The 14,649-nt window shown below is 46.8% G+C and overlaps 2 protein-coding genes across 2 annotated transcripts; both read right to left on the bottom strand.

The window, feature by feature from the left end:
- Positions 1-2,300: 2,300 nt before the first annotated feature.
- On the bottom strand, positions 2,301-6,675 carry LOC144741897 (adenylate kinase 7-like). The gene is given in 18 exon segments (XM_078624393.1): positions 2,301-2,339; positions 2,419-2,577; positions 2,649-2,783; positions 2,785-2,870; positions 3,031-3,228; positions 3,449-3,577; positions 3,668-3,670; positions 3,808-3,901; positions 3,975-4,103; positions 4,204-4,353; positions 4,505-4,582; positions 4,915-5,005; positions 5,085-5,173; positions 5,352-5,435; positions 5,520-5,630; positions 5,731-5,825; positions 6,101-6,206; positions 6,589-6,675. Coding segments are annotated over 18 exon segments (1,863 nt in total).
- A 1,003-nt stretch (positions 6,676-7,678) lies between these two features.
- GALC (galactosylceramidase) lies at positions 7,679-13,166 on the bottom strand. Its single transcript, XM_078624392.1, has 17 exons — positions 13,089-13,166; positions 12,896-12,964; positions 12,757-12,820; positions 12,424-12,537; positions 11,788-11,927; positions 11,674-11,712; positions 10,450-10,580; positions 9,818-9,973; positions 9,621-9,745; positions 9,385-9,512; positions 9,216-9,305; positions 9,052-9,141; positions 8,825-8,969; positions 8,429-8,609; positions 8,182-8,345; positions 8,036-8,112; positions 7,679-7,825 (listed from the first exon to the last, which is right to left on the bottom strand). The coding sequence occupies exons 4-17, from the start codon at positions 12,515-12,517 to the stop codon at positions 7,679-7,681; spliced, it is 1,707 nt and encodes a 568-aa protein (XP_078480518.1). The 5' UTR covers positions 12,518-12,537; positions 12,757-12,820; positions 12,896-12,964; positions 13,089-13,166.
- Between the last annotated feature and the right edge of the window lie 1,483 nt (positions 13,167-14,649).

Raw genomic sequence — 14,649 nt, 5'->3', positions numbered from 1 at the left:
GCAGGAGACACCTCCACCTTTCATCAGTTGGACCCTACACAGTGTGTGTGTGTAGCCAGAGAGAAAGCGAGAGAGAGAGAGAGAGAGAGACCTCCCTACTCCTTTGCCCTTTGTCTTCAGCCCTTTCTTCCTCCTCTATCATACCCCATGTAGCGCTGAACGTCCCCATCCGTTCAAACCCGGGTGATCAAACGTGATCCGGTCCAGCTGGCAGAAGCAGGGGAGGCAGACGCTGCTGCTGCGGCAGAGGAGGGTACAGAGGCCGGGGTCACTTCATCATATTTCGGAAGACGTCAGTACACATGCCAACAGAGATGAATCTTTACTCATGTTGCAGTCAGAAAACGTATTGAAGTTACATCCAGTGAAGTAAAAAAGTAATAAAATGAGCAACAGAGAAACATAGAGAGACACATCATCAGCATACAGGCGCATCGTATTTGTACTCAAGGTTTCATTCCAGTATTTTCCCAGTGTCCATCACATACTTTCTTCCATTGTCAGAGAGCAGAGGAGCATTGATTGTTGGATATCGTATCATATCTGGGTTTCCCTTTGTTGGTTTTTAACTCAACAATTAAACTATTTCATTCATCTAAAGTGCATTTATGATAATTAAAGTGCTCAGTGTTATTGTACTTTTGTTTCTTAGATGTACATCAGGGAATTGCACAATGGCATTTTGCACATGCTGGTTATTGCACATCAGGTGAAAAACAACAAATGAAAGTTGAAATGTGTGTTCGTCAAACTTATCGTGCTGGGGGACGTTACTCTGGGCAGAGATGCGCGCAACGTGCCGGATGTGATCACTCATCTCCGTCTGACATTACTGAGCAATTACACAGGACAGTTGTGTACTTTACTAATGAACAATGGTTGAACGAAGCCCCCCCTCAATGCTCCCATCCATCACCTGGAATCATTCCTGGACTTTTCCGAGCTCCCACTCCAACACCTGCTCTCTCACTTTCACACTCACACACAGACACACACTCGCACCTTGCTACTGCTGAAGGTGTTTCCGCCGGTTTTGATGAGTCTCTGGCCACTGCGCCCGCTCCCCACTGAATATGTGGCTGCCTCTCTACTGTTCATCTTTCCCCCTTGTCAACACAATCCCTTCATCCATCCGTCCTGAGGCCTGCGCCCAGCAGGGGCAGAGCTGCGCCTCGCAGCGTCATCTGGGTGCTGCAGGCGGCTCCTCTGGTTCTCCGCCCGCCACACACACCCATTTGTCTTTGGGCCCTGGTGAGAATCATTGATTTATTACATGAGTCCTCCGAACGTACACTCTGGTCCTCAGGCTGGTGACTTTAACGTTCACTGTTTCAAAGGTGGATTCCACAGAGCTTCTGTCCAAATTAAATCAGTCACTGTCATGGTTCCATCTCATTGTTGTTGCAAATATGAGCTGGCAGTCGATCTCGTTTCCTTTCACTACATTTGTTACAATGATTCAGTGAGGTTTCCTCCAAACGCCTGAGGATGAGCAAACATGTTGTCGTATGTGTGCCTATGTGACTGCGATTCTTTCCAGTTTGAGACTTTCATAGCAGCGTTCATATGAATCATATATTTATTTTCACATAAATCCTTTGCTCTCCTTCCTTATTGAAGAAAAAAAAAATTTTTTAAACTATTTCAGTCCCGACTCTGTGTGGAACTTCATTTCTTCAGAACATGTATGAAATTTTAGGAATGTGTGTTTGGAAGCATGTTTCTTACACTTGTAAATGTGATGCACGCCACACAAACACACACACACACACAAAACGTTGAATGAGTGAAAACTGCATTTGTGGTTGAAATCTGTTTCGCTTCGATAGCATGTGTGTGCGTCAGGTGAAAGTTGGATTCGGTGTTGTTGCATCCCAGTGTTTTTTCCGCTCTGATTAAGTATGCGCACAATAAAACCGTCTGATGTTCACTCACAATCAATTATGTTCACTTTGCAGTCGCGAGAAGAAAATGAGAGCCACACAAATTAGCAACCACTTTCTTTCCTTCCTGGGGAAAAAAAAAAAAAAAAAAACTAATTTAAAGCAATTACAAGCCGAGTGGACCTACTTTGGAATTTACCAAGTTCATTAAGCGAATTAACTTCCTAATTAGCTTTTGGCTTCATGTGCACTTTACACTATTTTTTTTTTTTTTGGGGCCAAAGCCTGAGCAAGTAGATGTGAATGTAAATACAACACTGAAACACATAGAGCTGCAAATAATTAACTTTTATTTCAGGCTTTTTGAACTGGAATGATATTAGCATCAGAGAAACATCATCATATAATCAAAAATGTTTAGTAGTTTAAGGGGTTGTTCTTTATCAAATACTCCATCTGAAAAGACACAAACCAATAAAATCAAATCAGTTATATAAATTCAAATCCCTTCATGAGCTGCTGATGAACTGATTACCAGGAAGTCCACGGGGTCCTCTGGTTGCGCTGAGCAGCACTCCACCAGGCCTTGAGTCAGCGTGGGCATGACGTGCTCCTTCAGGTAGTTCTTCATCGGGACCGACAGGACCTCCAGCTGATCCTCCTCCTGTCGTCGCAGCTCCTCCATAGATGCTGTCTTGAATATGATAGCGGGACTTTTTAAAGAGCCTTCACCGACAAAGGCCTATCATCTCCTCCAGCACCTACCCAAGCCTCCCAAGTCGCAGCCCGTCGGCGGGCCTCCTCCGCCTCCTTCTGCTCCTCCTCCGCTCTCCTCTGGGCTTCTCTCATCATCCTTTCCTCTGTTTGTCTCCTCTCCTCCTCCTGCATGTCCTGGCTGCTGTGGCGGGTAGTTCCTTGGCCAACCCACCATGTCAAAGATCTTCTCCATCAGCAGCCGGCCGTCAGGTTCGTCTCTGCTGGTGACCTCTGTGCGTGTGCGTGTTTGTGTGGTAAACGTGTTGACCCTCAACGAATATTTTGACATGTTTTTCACCACATTACACTTAGTTTACTGTTTCTACGCAGCTGAAGCTCTTACGGTGAGAGACAGGAACCTTGGACGTAACAGATGTAATACCCCGCTTACCGAGGCACACAGGTGTGCAGTCCAGCTCCTCGAAGCAGGTCATCACAGTGTCATCGTCCTTGTTACTATCTCTGAAGCTCGCCAGCTGTTCCAGGAAGTAGTCCAGCTCGTAGTCTTGTTCTAGTATCAGCCTCTCAGGCAGGTTTAGCACCCGTTCCTTCAGATAGTCATCTGTTGCATCGAGGTAAAACACAAACTCTGCAACACAAACACACCGGGTGTAAGTGTGGCTGAGACACATGTGGAGCATCTGGACGGGAACCATGTCTGTGGATCCAACCTGGAATGATCAGCGGCTTGCTGTCTGCAATGCTCTCAGAGCCTTCATCATCTGACTCTTGTTCTTCAGCTGGAAGGAAATGAACAGATGAATGTTTGAAACACTTACGCTCTGTGTGTGTGAGAGTGTGTGTCTCACCACAGAAAAGCTCTTTAGCCTGTTGGTACGTTGTGGGGAACCCATCCAGAACAAACCCCTGGTTTTGACAGGGGTTGGAGGCCAGTTTGTCACTGATCACTCTCACTGCCAGCTGATCGTCCAGCTGACCTTCCAAACAAACAGGAAACATACGTCACACGGCTGTACAACCTACAGATGTCCTGAAAATAACACTGTGACCCTAACAACTGTTTCAACCCGCTGTATAAGTTGTGTCGCGTGTGCATGCGAGCTAACGCTACGTTAACCCGTCTGTATTCATCCGATCTGTAATATCAGTCTGAAGATTGACATCAAGAGGAAACTTATTTCTGATGGAAGAAATTCACAATAAGAACCATTTTCCTCCAGACTCTCCTTCAGGCTGGTCAGCAGCTCCTGGGCTTCTGTTACAGCTGGCTCGTTCTCTGGATCAGGGTTCTTCACTGTCTCCTCCTGGAGACGACGGACTGAGTCAGTCGTGCTGTGAAATGTGCTGTGACTGTGTTGTGGGGGAGATGTTCACCAGCTGTGATATGGTCTCAGAGATGGTGTCGCTCAGTTGGATGTGATGGAGCTCGTAGTGTTCACACATCTGTTTGGCCACCGTGGTCTTCCCCACCGCAGGAGGACCCACAACAACCACACGGATGGGCTGGAGAGAAAACACAGCACAGTCACAGAGACGTATGGACACTTCCACCACCACCGCGGCTCCATTCTCCGGTTTGATTTTCTCTGTGTCCTGTAAGTACCATCAGTCCTCGGGTCTGCCGGTACTCCTCCACCACCAGCTCGATGTTCTCCACCAGGCCGGACTCACACTGCCAGTGGACAGAGAACAACTCCTTCACATGGATGCTCTCTATACGAAGGTCCAGAAGCATGGTGTCAATGTCCATCACCTGTCCGGAGACAACGAAGAAGAAGCAGATGATTGCTGAGACGAAAACATCTGTCCAGATCTTATTGCATGTTAGTTAAGGATCTTCAAACGGTTGAGTTCCAGGGGAAACGTCTGCAGATGCTTTGTCTTCTTCCGCAGATGTCACATACACTCAGATCCTGTTGGAGGAACGCTTCTTCAAGAGGTTTCTTCTTGATCTTTCCAGGTCCGAGCATGTCTGCGACCGCCTGAAACAAGATACCCACTCTTTCTTACCTTGATCAAACGTTCCTACTTGTACTCTTCACACTTCCTCTCTGATATGTGAATATCTGGGCTGCAAACTGATAAATAATCAAGTGCTAAATTAAAGTCATCTGCTTTGAGTGTTTGTAATGGTAAAAAAAAAAATCAACGTGGATAATTTGTGTTGTTTCTGCTCCTCCCGTGATAATGATTTAATGTCACTTTGGGGAGGTAAGGAAACAGAGATCGACATGTCATACAACAAACAGCTCATTTATTCATTTATTCATACTGAATCGGATCATTTACTGACCGTCTCGTTATCAGTACTCACCTTCATGATTTCCTCCATGGTGTTGTTGGAAGAGTCCACAGCGAGCAGGTAGTACGGCCGCGGCTGATGTTCGATGACATTGTGAATCACACTTGAAGGCAGAAGTTCAGTAAATCAAGTTAGGATGGATCAGATTTGTTGCTTCACTCAATGGATCCAGCGTTACCAACCTTGCGAGGTCATTGATGTGAATGGTGGGAACGATGTTGCCTCCTGCTCCAAACACAGGTATTTCCTTTGCTTGTCCAAGCCATGACATCTGAAAGACAATCACTTTTTTTTATCATTGTTTATTAATTACATTTTAGTCCATTTTGGTTTTGACTGTTTCACAGACCGTCCACTTTCTTCTTGTGGGTGACAGGTGGAGGTATGATAGTGGTTTGAACACATTTATTGTCTCTGACGTCCAGATAGACACGTCAAACTCCTCTCACCTTAAAGAACATATGGAGGATACCTTCCCCCATCCCGTACTGAAGACCTGACGCCACCACGTAAGTGGAGAACTGACTTCTGTTCTGAAAGCAGCATCCAGGCGTGACATCAGCACGGTCCCATGTGATGAAACAACGTTGATCTGCAGGAGAATTTGGAAAACTCACCGTTTTGCCCATTTTGACGGCTCTCTTCTCCAGGTCAATGTGCTGCTTGAAGTTGGGATGAGCTCGTCTTCTCCTGAAATCATCATCGTTGAAAGGAAGCCCCAGGTCGTCCTGCGGGGGGACGAGAGGCACGCTCATACGTCAACTTAAGGTAAGAACTACTCTGTTAATCTACAAATGAACGAGCAGCTGGTTCCAGTAAAACACACACAGGACTTACGGGCTTGCTGCACGCCCATGTCATCACAGTGGAGACAAGGATGAACATCTTTGGAGTAGTAAAAGTGGACATTTTGCTGTGGAGTGCTGCAAATACAAGAGCCATTACCCCTGTTCATTGGTTCTTATTATCCTCCACAAACAAACAGATATGAATAAAATTGGGCCAGATGATCTGTGGTGCTTTTTGAATTAGACAAACTCAGCTGGCGCTCTCTCCACATCCCCCCACCACTTTACTGCAAATCACTATTTATGTAATAGTGTACTCTAAATGCAATATTACTTGCATATATGCACTCGATGCTGTGAACGTAGCTGTAGACCTCCAACACCACACGGGTTAATGGAAGCCTGAGTACCTGAAACAGCCCAGAAAGCTTCTTCCACCTGACCCTGATGCTGGCTGATGTTGTAGATGATGACGTCACACTCCATCAGTTTGGGAAGCAGCTTATCCCTGCTCAGCTTTGCATACAAACACCAACAATGACCTGTTTGTGCCTGAGTGGACGCAAAGTATATTGCGATGACCGTGCAGTACTTACACAGTACTCCTCCAGTATGTGAGATCTGTCCTCCTCCCACCCCTCACAAACGGTCCCGACGATCTCAAAAGCTTTTTGGTTTAATCTCTCCTCCTCCACCTCCTCCTCCTCCATTTCCTCCCCCACCTGCTCCTCTTCCTCCTCCTCCTCCTCCTCCTCCTCTTCCTCCTCCTCCCCCTCGGTATGAATCCTTCGAGCCAAGGCCATAGGTGCCTGAGCAGACAGAAACTATCCGGCACATGGACAAGTTACCACAAACGGCTCGTTTCACTCTGATACCGCACGTTCAGGCGTGTGTTCACCTTGGCGATCCATCTGGACGCGTACGAGTCCAAGTCGTTAATAAAAACTCGTTTCGGCACCTTCTCTTTCTTCTTTTCTTCCTCCATCTTCGATCGGAGTTTCAATGGAGGTCGTTGTTGATGTCCCGTTACCATGGAGATGTGGTGTGCGTCACGTCCCGACCGTCCCGACGATGAGGAAAACGTGTATTTATCAAACAAATGAAGAGAAACCGACACTCGGACTCTGACAGACACAGCCAGACGTGACGTTTGCTGTTATCGACTTGAAATCTAGGAAGTAAAAGACACATGTGGGGTTGTTTTGTGCTGCTTCCACCGCTAGGGGGCTGTCAATCACAACAAACGACGACACCTGATGCTGATGAAGGCTCCTTCATCAGCATCAGGGGGGTTGTTTTCAGCAGTACCTGTAACACTACCTTTGTCATTTGCTTTTGTGCTCAGGATTAAGATTAAGACCCACTGCTGTCATACATTTGGTGGAAACAGATTTGAAGCTAAAAATCCACGTTGGCGGAAAAAAAGGACTTCTGGGTTCGCTGAGTGAGTGAGCGGCAGCACCATCTTGTGGCTGAATGTTGTTACTGACGATATGCCAAAAGATTTCCACTGGACACGAAGTCCAAGAATAAATGAAATTAGAATAAAGAACAGTGTCGTAGGAATCATTACATTTCGTCAATCATTAACAGTGATTTAGACATTTTATGTGTGTTGGTGTGTGTCCTTTCAGTCACTAACAAGTATTTGTATTTGTTTGAAGAAACATTTTAGAGGAACTTGCGAATATGTGTTTAAATAACTGAAGTAAACTCTCTTGAAGTAGAACTGAAATCGAAACAAGAGAATAGAAACCTGAAATTCTGCTTCTTCCCAGTGAGGTTCATATTACGTTTGTCTTCCCTAATGATATAAAAACAAAACACACACAAATATAAAAACTTTAATTCATTAAAATCAAAAAAGTAATAATTTAAAGACAGGGTGCAGTGATTCGTGACTTGTGCCTCCATGTTCCCTTATAAACGTTTCATACCTTCATTAAGAAAAGAAAGAATGAGCAGAACGTCACAGAACGTCATTTCAGTTATTTCAGCGCCTCCACGCTGAAGTTATCAAACTGAGCCAGTTCAAACGAGCGTGTTCCAATGGCGGCCCAGCCGTTGTTCGGCGTCAGCACCACAGCCCGCTTCCACAGCGGGTATCCGTTGAGCTGCCCCGAGGCAAACTGACCCTGCAGGAGAGACGAGGCAGTTTACAGTCACCCAAAGTGTTTTATCACAACATACGTTCACACTGTTTACGGCCTGTTTGTCTCCGTCCACAGCCAGTCACAAGAATGTGACATCAAAAAAGACAATAACTCACAGATGTACTGGACAGAAAACACCATAAACCTGCAGCAGAGCAGTACAAAGGTGTGTACAGGTGTGCTGACACTTACGTCTACAGTGAGAGACAGCGTGTGCCAGTCATACGCCCGCGTCCCAGATAGTCCCTCAGCCAGTACCGTCTGACCAGCTGAAGACAAGAGAGGAGGGACGTGAACTTTGAGATGTCATGATCAAATGTGTGTGTGTGACTTCTGACCGAGATCGTTGGTAACTTTGTATGTGCCATCTGCAAAGACCCAGAAAAACACTCCTTTGGTGTTGCGGACCGACTGTCCTCCCTTGTCCACCCTGGCTGCAATGAAAACGCCGCCAGTTTGAACGTGCTCCATGAAGACGTCGCATGTGACGGTCAGGTTCCGCCTGACAAAAAAAAAAAAAAACACCACACACTGAAAATAGTTCAGGAACTCCAAAGTACCGAATGGATCCTGCAGTTAACCCACCACTGATAGTCTCCGATGACGCTGATGGTTTGGTCGGCGTCCGCCACCCACGTGACGGGTCTCTGAGTCACAACCTGGCGAAAGGTGAAGACATGAGGTCCGTGGTCGGTCAGGTTGATGAAGTACTCAAACACTCCTGTTTGGTCAGCGAAGTATGGTGCTTCTGTGAAAGGAGGGTTTCCTGCAGGACAGAGAAGAAGACAAACAGATAAAAGCTTCTTCGTGTCATTTCTCGTTGCGGCTGGTCCTCAGATTATTCCCTTCTGACGCCCTGATGTGTCTCCATGGAAACTGTAAAACACTGGCTGGGAATAGGAAGAGCTTCGAATCGGACCAGTTTTCAGTCTACGGCTCAGATGTGTGCGTTTTCACACCACAACAGGAGACGGAGCTTACGGACGTTGAAGTCGTCTCGGTAGAGGCTGGGGAATCGAGCGGAGGCTGGAGGATCTGGGTAACTGCCCTTCTGTCCTGTTGGTAGCGTGGTTATCGTGTAAACTTCATCCTCGGACAGACCGATGGTGAATGATCCGTCCAACGGCTGCGATCAAACAACAAGAAGAGGTCTTGCATAATGTCACAGCTCTGGTTCTTTCATCCTCATTCAAGTGCTGCGTCTTAACCTGAAGTGGACGTAGACGCTCAAAGAAGGAAGGTTTTTTCGTCTTGAAGTTAAACTTGGACCGCCACACGTGTAGCGTCCCGATGGACGCCTGAAGGGAAACAAAGACCATGAAGAGGGGAAAGATGCACCTACGCTGTACAGTCTGATGACCTGAGGACTTACAAATGAGCCCTTCAGCTGGAACGTTGCATTCTGGGATGTAACATTGAAGGGAAGGAGGGGAGGTCGGATGCAAACGGAGTGATTGTGTGTCTGGAAAGAAACCAAGGAAACAGTCTGAGACGCAGGAACTTCAGAAGAACCGATGCAGACTGAGGATGTTAAAACTCGCCATGGTCTCTATGACGACTGTGAGATTTCCTTTTCCATCAGTCAGGGCGACGTAACTTCCACCTTGTGCCAAATGTCCAACTGTCTGCAGGTAGCTCCAGCCGGGCTGGGTGAACTGGGTGGTGTGTGCTGCAACGCAGACAACCACACCGCTGAAGTCAGTCAGAGCAAAGAGGCTTGGTCATGCTGTGAACGTTCAGAGCCTCCACGGACGAACGCCAACGCATCCCAACAGACCTGTGATCCAGATGGGAGACTCCACCACGTAGTTCCCGCTCCACGGCTCCTCAGCCGTCATCAGCCCGTCTCGGCCAAACGGCAGCTCCTCGTAGTAGCTGGCCACCAGGTTCCAGGAGATCGTGCTGAAGGGAGAGTCATCGTCGTCATCATCCTGAGAGTCCTCCCCAGGCCTCCGGCCGGACGCGCTGACTTACGCAGTCATCAGCCCGTTGACGTAGTTCTGGTTGAGAATACGAGCCCAGCAGCCTCCTCCCACCTCATCGTTGAAGGTGCTGTAGTCCTCTGAGGACCAGAGCGTCTTCTGCGTCTTCAGGGCGTCCGTCACCGTGGTGGTGCCTGGGTAATGGGCCCTGAGGGGTCACACGTATGACTCACATGATTTCGGCTCAGCAGCCTCTAACGTGTGTGTATGTCTCATTGTCCCAAAGCTTATTTCTGTTGTTTTTTGTTTTTTTTTTTTTAAATTAGCAGTCAAATATATTCTATTCTAAACTTATCACTATGGTAACCTGTGAAATGAATTCCCTAGAGATCATCGGCATGTTCAGGTGCACGTCCACAAGACACAGGAATCGGATTTAACCAGGCTAGCTGCTGTAAAACTTTGGACGTGTGAGTCTGATCTGAGTTTCAAAGGCGTCAAACACCACTGGGGAGGTCTGGACTCTTTCCATGAGCCTGTGAAGGCGTCATCATCTGTCTGACACCAGACAAGATGCTCACCAAGAGCAGAGCGCACTCAAATGTTACAAACGTCGGCGGCACTTGGGTCAAACCCGGCTGATGTGAGAGCGTCTCTGTGGGACGCGGACGACGGGACTCGTACCCGATCACGTCTACCGCCCCGCTAAGCTCGTCGTCAAGCAGGAGGGCCAGAGCAATGGGCTCCCACAGGTTGTCGCTGGCTACGATCCTCACGCGCTCCAACCCGCTTTTGTCCAGCGTGAAGCGCAGCAGCTTGTGCAGCCAGTCACACACACACACACACACACACACACACACGCAGCAAAGGGAGAGAGACAGACATTTTCACGTTCAGCTTTACGATATCTGCTGCTATCAAGCTCTCAAATCGAATACGACTCCTGAAGAATCATCTCCCAGTGAAACTAACAAAGATGACAGAAACGTGCTTTGAAGTAGAAGACCTCCTCCCCCTCCAGAGTCTCTGGTTAGTGTAGACCACGGTGACCAGGAGATGCTAACAGCAGTAGGAAAACAGCCACAAACATTGAGCTCCGACAGTCATAAGAACCAACACGAGTTCTGAGCTAATACACGGCCAAACACGGAGGACATCGCATTCTCCCAACATCACGTTTAGTCGATCGGTTGCCAGGAGACAAACGGTCCTTCAGACCTGCAGCAGGAGACACTTCTACACGTTCTACGATGATCACGCAGAACGTAATTCCTCCCCAGCGTGACCACAAAAAATGACTTGTGACACATGCAACCAGCCAACAGTGATTTGGGGCTTCATGACGTGACACAAAAACCAAATTGGGTCTCAATCCAAACACCTGATTCAAGTGAGGAGCTCTTGGACCTCATCTCCCCACACGGTCCCTGTTTCCTATTCGCTGCTAAAAATGTCATCCGATTTCTTTTATGAGTACTCCCACAACGAAAACATGGTGTGAAAGCAGCTCCGGTCTGCAGTGTTTGTTTGTTTGTTTGTTTGTTTGTTAGTGTTGGCACTGGTCTTCTGCGTGCGGCCTCGGGCTCCTGGTACTTACCCAATGACCTCAACAGCAGCACTGAGGTATGGGTCAACCATCATATCGCTGGCTATGCTCCAATCACTGTCTGCTGCAATGATGCCCACATCAGTTAGCCCAACTTTATCCAGCGTGTTCCGGAGCACCTTAGCGACAGAGAGTAGCTCTCAGAGGAAGTCCGACACAAATTCAAAGGCCATCGACCTCTTGACAGTCACATCCTGTCTTTCCCAATGTTTGTGGCTGTTTTGCTCATAAACGTCCAAAGTAACTCATCGTTAACATGCTGACATTTGTCATTGATTAGGTGAACAAATTTGAAAAAATACCTTGATGTACTTGGCATCATATGTCCGCTCGTTCCAAATCTAAATGGATGAAGAACAGAGTTTTAATTCGTGGGGCGCTGCTAATTAACGGTTAATTGATTCATTAGCACCGACCCCGACATAGTCGATGTCTAGACCATGGAACTGTTTGGCACCGAGGATCCAGTTCACCACGTACATCACAGTCACATCCGGCAGGTCATAGGGCCAGTTCTTGCCGTGTCCCACCCAACCCGGGAACGCCCAGGGTAGAGCTGCCGGGAGACGAGTCAGGAGAAGATGAATGAAATCACAGAGCCAGACACGAGGCATTCGTCTGACTGACACTCTGAAGAAGAGATTGTGTCACCGTTGTGCCGTTACAATCTTCGATATCTGCATGTTTTCATTCGCTAACAGCACTGAAGTGATCATGAGTTTCCATAGTAACCAGTCAAAGCCATACAGGAAATGTCTGATAACTGGATAAAGCTAAAGCTATAAAAATAGCTGATGTTCCATGTCAAACCCATGACATCCCAGATAGTCCAAGACCAAATTCACTGGGTGGATCGAAGCCGTACAGTGTGTGTCCCCGCGCACAACTGATGACTTCCTGTCTGCCTCCCATCTTCCTCATAGCATGTCTGTTTTCTTCCCTTTAAGAAAGGTAGAACTGCTCTTCTGGTTTCAAAGTGTGTTCAGTATTGATAACAAAACCGTCTCAAGTCCTCATTAAGTAATTGGAATAGTATTAGTGTGTCTTATTACCCACGAGTGTGATGTTTGGGTTCCTCTTCTTGGCCTCTTTCATCAGCCACCACTCGTAGCCTCGGAAGTAGTTCTCGTCGTTCTCATAGTGCATGTGTGACGGCTCCGTCCCATCTGTGACAAATGGTCCAATGTAACATCAAAACACATCACGTTCAGGGAAGGAGGGTTTGCTCCACGACTGCACAATGATTTCTGCTCTCCTGGAGGATGACAGCCTCCTGAGGTCACACTGAGAACCAATGAGATCCACAAGAGCAAAACAAAAAGAAAAAAAAAAGAAAGAAACTTCTGTTATAAACAGTTTATATAAAAGATGTGTCTGCGGCTCACCAGTAGTCTGGGCATCTCCTCCGATCTCCACTTTCAGGATATGCAAACTGGCCCCAAAGTTTGGCTGACGTCAGAAAAAGAGTTTGAGTCTGCAGCTGTGCAGTGACCTATGACCTGTGACCTGTGACCTGTCACTTACCTTGAACAGGAAGTCCAGGATCTGGCTCCGGTATGGCTCCTCATAGTTCACCAGCAACCGAGACGTGGCCTAAACAAGTGGGGAGTTCGCACAGACTGAATATGAGTATAAGTGTGTCGTGGAAGTATTCACCGTCTGAAACTTTGCTGCGGACACAACACCCGGAAGTACAATTAAAACCGTCCTGACTCACCCCTCCGCCGCTCAAGCCGCCGATGCCATCGAACACTCTGCCCAGACCTGCCGTGTCTGTCAGGACGTAAGTCTGACAAAGGCACGAATCCAGAGCAAAAGCCAATAATAAGACAAAAGCACCCCGCATCCTCTGCCCCGAGCGCAGCAAACCAGTCACATGACCGCAGCGCTGCCGAGTCACGTGATCACAGCAGCCACCAGGGGGTGCGTCCGAATACTTCGGTTTCAGTTTGTCCTTATTGTTCTTGTTTGGTTTGTGCGTATGTCTTTATTTATTTTTCAGACAAACTAATTCGTGGTACGTTTGAAATGTGAAACTTCTGGACAACACAAATACACATTTTAAAACAGGAGCATATGGAAGCATCTCGACCGACAGTAGAAATTAAAAAAAAAAAAAACGTTTTAAAACATAATTCATACACAATTGTATAATATTTACGGTACGGGTTTATTTTGACCCGTTGTATTCCATCAGAGGTTCTGAAAAATTGCTCTGGGTAAATTTTGTTGACGTGCAAGGAAAAACTCTACCACAGGGTGTCACTGTTGTCGTCCAACAACTCAGCAAATTGCAACCTCCTGCTCCGTCCTCATTGTCTGCATTGTGCTGTGACCTGTGATTGACCCGCCGTTCTGCACCTGTGCAGGGTGAAGCTGCTGCAATCATAGATCACTGAAATATTACTCACTAAGAGACTGATAACATCTGACTGAACGTGACATACTGGCCACACATGACGAAAAAATAATGATAATGAAGACACACATACACAGTTAAGACTCTCAAATCTCAAAATCTCTCAGCATGTATGATCTCAGTTCAGATCACTGATCATCTTCCAAGTGGGTCTGGGGTTAAAATAACTGAACAGAATCATCAGATAAACTTGGAGCCAGCAGATAATCAGGTCTTTGCTGACTGTGGGGTTTAAAAAGGAAGAATCCTGATTATTGCTTCAGATTATCTTGTCTTTCCCCCGTTCAACAAATTTATGGGAGAAACTATAAAGAATAAAGTGCACACAGAAACAGAAAATCTTTGTGGTATTAGTGGAACTAATAGACAAAGTCAGACAAAGACACAGGAACTTCTGGGCAGCTCAGATGGACAGGGTCCATGATTTTGGTGAGTTTCACGTTTATGAATGCAAAGATCAATGATCTTCAGTCTGTCTCTTCCAGCTATTTCAGCTATAAAATCAGGCCACCTCTGTTCTTGATTTCATAGTTATTTCTAAACAAACTCCTGTTCTTTCAAACAATCACATAAACAAGTTCTCCTTTATCCAGCATCCTCCAAACCTGTGATGCTGAGAGACAAGATGTCCTCAGAATAACGAGCGTGTGTAATAGTGTAATAATATTAATAAATGTGCAGATATTGTGTGTCTACTTGAAGTTGCTGCCAAACAAATCTCACAGACCACAGCCATTACCTCCATTCAGTGGCACCGCAATTTATCTGGGTCTCCCGGGGGGAAATTAACTGTGTGGTGACAACTCACAAGATCAACAATCCTGAAAGGATTTCAGGCCGTTTCTGTGCAGAGAGGACG

The sequence above is a fragment of the Lampetra planeri genome, unplaced genomic scaffold (assembly GCF_965212315.1).
Source record: "Lampetra planeri unplaced genomic scaffold, kcLamPlan1.2.h2 scaffold_768, whole genome shotgun sequence".
NCBI classification, from domain to species: domain Eukaryota; kingdom Metazoa; phylum Chordata; class Hyperoartia; order Petromyzontiformes; family Petromyzontidae; genus Lampetra; species Lampetra planeri.
Note: the sequence above shows the minus strand (reverse complement) of the source record. Positions and strands in the feature narration are given on the sequence as shown.